A 5,618-nucleotide genomic window follows, 5' to 3' on the forward strand; every position below is an offset into this window, starting at 1 on the left:
GATAAGTAAACACTTTTTCTTAGGTCTTGTATATCACAGTAAGAATGTAGCATTCTTCTTCTCTAGTATGCGAATAAAATTGAACTGAATTGAACTGAATTGAATTGAAAAGCCTTGAGTCACCCACATATTAATAAGGTCGATCTATCAACTTAGCAGATATCAATTGCAATGCAAAATCATACTTGAATAAGATCTAGATTCCTTCTTGCCACTGTCACATCTTTCACTGTTGATTCCTTCACAATAGTCACAGTTTCTTCCAACTTCTTTATCCGTTCTTCGTATGTTCTCGTAAGCTGTTCAAATTTCTCGGCCTCACTCAAATCTCTACTCACAGAAACCTCTAAGATTTTGAGATTTTCTCTCAAACTTTGGAATCGCTCTCTGCTCGTCTTGACCTTCTTTACAACAGAGACAACTGTTTTCTTGCCAATGTATTTTTCCATGTCCTTCACGGCTTCATCCAAAATAACAAGGCAGACTTCATTTCGATCGAAAACGTCCAGAGTTGCCTATAAAATATAATGGACGAGCAATGAGCACTTCTTTTGTTTTACCTATCGATGTCATATGCCTCTTAACAACAACAATAGACCATCATTCCTGACTTGAATGACAAAATAGGAGTCGTATGTTTAGAGCGATAAAAAACAATTTCTAGCATGTCACAATTACTTTCCTGCACTACAATAAGTGTGAAAGGGCGTGTTCTTTATGACAAAACTTACCCTTATTTGCTTAAGCTCCGATCTGCCTTTTTCCACATCGAAACCAACGACGAATGATGGATTGTCCATCTTTTCACCAGTTTTTATAACCTCATTAACACACTGCAAATTCTCATTAAGATGGAAAACAATTCGCTGAACATTACTCAAGCTATCTCGACGCTGCTTCGCAAGACTCGATACTTTCTCCCATCGTTCATTAACAATCCCTATTCGCATTGAAAAGCTTTCTCGTTCCTTTTGTGATCTGACTTCCTCCAAATATTCAGAGCTACTTTCCACGATAGTTGCATAAACTGGCTCGTGCTGTAAAACATCTTCGTACAATTGCTAAAGTAAAGGGAAAGTAGAACTTTTAGGAGACTATAGACAAGCAGAACAACGCATTTCTCGAAATACACTCCTCGAGTTACAGCCTAATGTGAAGGATCTAACAGTGTCTATTGGTTCAGTAACTAAGAGTTAGTAACTGGCAAAATGGTCTAAAACAACAATACTGGATGGTCGAATTAAAAAAAAAAATATTTCATGTCACAAAAATTGATTCAAAAATAAACCAGATTGAACAATCAACAACTTAGTAAGCAGCTAATAGCAGTGATTTAAGTTTTAGAAGTGATCATGCAAGTTCTAGATCATAAGTTCTAGATAATAGGAAATAAACATTGGGTGCGAGGACGACACAGCAGTTATGGTCGCGGAAAAATAATACAACGATAAGTTTTCCGTGCCTCTTGCATGATCAAACTTTCATTTAGTGTGAGGTGAGTCACTAGCTCTTTGATATTCCAGGTGTGAAATCGTGAGGTGTGGTCACTCAAAGAGGAAAGACCAGGGAACTGTTGGTAAGCACAGTCTTTCTATAAGAGGCTAAGTAGTAATAAATAAAGAAACAAATAAAAGACAAAAGGGATTTAGATGGTCTTGACATTACAGAACCTCAGACAAATCAAAGCTTTCTATTTTACCTCGCTTTTCAGCATCTGCGCGTTGATTTCTTCTAAAACCGGTGAGACTGGCTTTTGAGCACTCTGCGTTTTTTCCGCCTTCTTCAGCCATATTTCAAACATACTAAGTGAAGTGGCAAAATCTTGGTGTTCTGAAAGCAGGACAATAACTCGGCCTTTCCTTTGTCGGATTTCCTTCGTAAAAGTCTCCATAAGTGATGTTGTCAGTGTTAGTTTGTCCATTATCAAATTTGTTGTAGAATGGCGCCGCCCACTAAAATCGAGATATAGTTAAGGTATACCAAACTCAAATTTGCGGAGAATCAAAGTTTATTGAAACTGCATTCTATAGACTAAATATTTTAACTATGGAATCGCTCTTGCTGGGACAAGGTTGGAAAATGAATTAATAAGAAAGAAGACTAAGCGGATAAAAAATATAAATTATTTTCTTAGATGAAAAGGAATACTAAAGTGCCTTCTCCTTAAAGTAGACAATTTATAACTCTTGGGAAAAAATTATTTTCAAACTAATTACCCATGACGCCATGGGTCATCATAAAAATGTGTATACCGAAAATGTGTACCGAATTAAAGAAAAGGTAAGAGAAAAGAATGGCTTGCTTTACCTTGCATCAACTGTTGATAAATTCTGACACAGCCATCGCCCATTTTCTTCGATTGACAACACAAGAATTCTTTGTTCATCGACTTCTTTCTCAAGAAGCTAGAAAACGGAATGTTGCAAAGATATATTCAATTAATTGCTATAAAAATGATTTTGTTCTGACGCAGATCAGGAGGTTAGCCATGCAATTTGACACATAACTGTGAAAATTTTTGTTATCAAAGAACAAAAGCTGATAATTTTCAGTATTTAGTTTTCCGCAACAGAAACGACATTTGAAATGATACTTCTCCAAAGATTATCCAAACGCTTCAGTGTTTTCAATACCAAAACTGCAAGAAATTGCTAGAATTGACAATAACTTTTCCCAGCTTGTGTTGGTGAGCTAGTCACAGCTACTGAGTCCAGAATTACGGAAAGGCTTTTAATGCACTATTCATAGCACAGAAATGCGTACCTCGAACCCTTGCAACGTGCTCTTCAAACTTTCAGCATCTCGACTCGGTGCAAAATCACTTTCTAGTTGCCTTTCAATCTTAGGGTACCAATCCTCAAACTTGGCAATATCTTCATATAACTGGTAAGCTCGCTCGTATTGTTTTTTGACAGTTCTGTGATAAGCAATAAGAGATCTTTCACGCTCTTCAAAAGTTGTGACAACCATATTGGCATGGACGATTGCCTGCTTCTTATCAAGCACATCATCACGGTAGAAAGAGAGCTTTTGAACAGCAGCCTTTGTGTCTCTTGTGCTGACAGCAGCTGAAGACAGGATTTTCTCCAAGTCCTGAAAATGGTACAACGGTAACACTTAAAACTCTTTAAGATTTCTGCCAGAAATATAGGTTTTACGGTTCCTATAACTTTGTCAAAGAAAAAACTACAAAATTGAAAATTAGTAAAAAACACAGGTTCTTTTAAAAGTCAAAGGTCTGGTATTCCGATTTGTGCCATAATGCAAGGCATAGTGAAGCCTAGCTGTCATAATCAAAGACCCGTCTGCCTTATCTATTCATACAGGACCACTCCAGTATGTTCAAAATTCTAAATGTAAGAGATCTTTCAATCATCAGTTAAATGGAACAATTAAAGATGATAAGAAATTAACATGCAACTTAATTGCAACATGAATGCAACAGAAATGAAACAAGAATGCAACATGAAAATACAATATTTTCCACATTCAATTCATGCAACTTGCCTCTATTTTTTTAAGCTCATCTTCAAGAACTGTGATATCGACATCCATAACTGGCTTTTCGACTAACAAATCGTGGATCTTCCTATTAACATTTGCAACTGGCATAACACTGTCATTCAATTCCTTTGCGATCGGCTCAATCTCTTCAATGAAACTCAAACATTCCTTTGATGTCTTCTCAATTCGCTGAAACTGAGTTCCCAGCCTTGTAATTTCTGATACAAATAACCTCTTTTCCGCTTCTGTAGCTTGCATGTCATCTACCTCGGTGAGGAGATGCTGTATTACATCCGCTGTCCATTTCTTCTCTTCGATGTCTTCGATCATTCCCTTAAAATAGGCAAGGCTTAAAGTTTTATCAGGCAAGAGCATTCAAGTCACATCAAACAACATTGTTCATTATTAAAGAGTACCCCTCCTTTGGTTGCCGTGGATAGACTGACATTTTTACACGTAAACTTTATTCCATTCCACTTTGGTTCACAATGCCAAAAATACGAGAGTAGCTAGACCAATGTCACGAACTACATAATGACATAGCAACACTTTAAGACTTCTCTGGACAATAAATAATTCAAAAAAAGTTAATTGTGTTTGGAAGAAAGATCATCACTTTCTACAAACTACAAAGAAACGGGTTGACAGAACTTCCAACAAACACTTGAACTGAATTTCTTAGAAACGTGATTATTGACATACCTCAATATAAGCTTTCTGCTCCATGAGAATTGAGTAGGTTGCTGAGACACATCTCACATTGTTGAGCTCTCCTTCCGAAAACATGATCCAGATAAGATAGGCATCGTAATTGATATCGTATCGAGCAAGCAGCATCTCCCTCACTTTCGACTTTCTTCTCCCCAGTGTCAATTCTACGTCCGTAATTGATGATCTCAACCTTTCCAATGAAATATTACGCTTCTCATCGTACGACACACGCCGCTTCTTTGACGTCACAGACGACAGCTTCACGCGCGTTTCCTTGTCATTACCAGATAAATCTGAACTTTCACATACCTGAAGCTCTGATACAGACAGAGGGAATGTCTTCTGCTTCACGAGTTTTGCTTTACTCCTTCTGCTTGGTCTTGATGCGGGAAGCTCTTTAACATCAACTTTCTCTGGTTCTATCTCACCGATTATATCTTGTTGCTCATCAGGGAGGCATTCGACGGTTTCAATAACGCTGACTTGGGTGATGGGCTCATCAACAGCAACATCCCCAACAGCAGTCACAACCGACGGACCATGCATTGTCTTATCAACATCCTTTGTCTTTTCATTTTCATCTTCTCTCTTTATTTCGTCGGCAGTTTTCATTTCTATCAGCCAAGTTCGGTTGTCCTTAGGAACTTTTGGTGCGCTCTCCAAACCTTCAATTACCGGCAATTGTCGAGCTTCTTTTCCTTCGGGTTGTTCCGTGACAATTTTCACGGCAGGCTGCAGATTGGAGTTAACATTTGGCGAGGCCTTTTTGGTTCGCTCAAGCTGAATTGCAGGACCACTACTGGTTTGGAACACTACTGGTTCGCTCAAGCTGAATTGCAATGAAATATCGTCCTCAAACGTGCCTATGGAAGCTTCCTTATGACCAACATGAGGGCTGTCAAAATCACACTGTGTTCCAATGCTCGAAAAAGTCTTCTTTTCCTGTCCCAAAGAAGCGCCTCCAGCACTTGTGTCCGAAGATTTAAATGTTTCATGTTGAGTAGTATGTAACCTTGAGATACCTTCAGCAAAAAAGCAAAAGCAAAATAAGTTTCACAATCAGATATAAAGTAATCTTGAAAGGCTTTAAAGTAAAATTTTTCAAACGCCATTGAAGCAACTCATTGATAAACCCCAGCTTAAATTCATAAAAATTGGACAATAAGTCAAATTAAAAGTAGTGAAGAAAATATATTATAAACAGAAAGTGATTTTAATGCTTAATAGTAAACGACTATCTTCCAGGATATGAAAATTAGACAATGTTGAAACAAACAGTCCACGTTAAATACTGAAATAAAGAGTTCTGAAATAAAGTGTAGCTTGAAATATTCAAGAAATATTAAAAGCAAAACCTAAACTTGATTGAAATTAAGTAGCAAAACTAGATTTAAAACACATAC

General features: G+C 37.3%; 1 protein-coding gene across 2 annotated transcripts in view; it reads right to left on the minus strand.

The window, feature by feature from the left end:
• LOC135689090 (uncharacterized) overlaps positions 1-5,618 on the minus strand; it is a 106,903-nt gene that overhangs the window by 55,256 nt on the left and 46,029 nt on the right. For both annotated transcript variants that reach the window (XM_065206205.2, XM_065206204.2), the window contains exons 18-24: positions 4,207-5,237; positions 3,508-3,837; positions 2,764-3,093; positions 2,308-2,405; positions 1,700-1,952; positions 732-1,061; positions 186-515 (exon numbers count right to left, since the gene is read on the minus strand). In XM_065206205.2, the coding sequence (XP_065062277.2) occupies positions 186-515; positions 732-1,061; positions 1,700-1,952; positions 2,308-2,405; positions 2,764-3,093; positions 3,508-3,837; positions 4,207-5,237 (2,702 nt within the window). The remainder of the gene's footprint in view (positions 1-185; positions 516-731; positions 1,062-1,699; positions 1,953-2,307; positions 2,406-2,763; positions 3,094-3,507; positions 3,838-4,206; positions 5,238-5,618) is intronic.

Source organism: Rhopilema esculentum, chromosome 9 (assembly GCF_057945365.1).
Source record: "Rhopilema esculentum isolate cy_ngs chromosome 9, ASM5794536v1, whole genome shotgun sequence".
Taxonomy (NCBI): Eukaryota; Metazoa; Cnidaria; class Scyphozoa; order Rhizostomeae; family Rhizostomatidae; genus Rhopilema; species Rhopilema esculentum.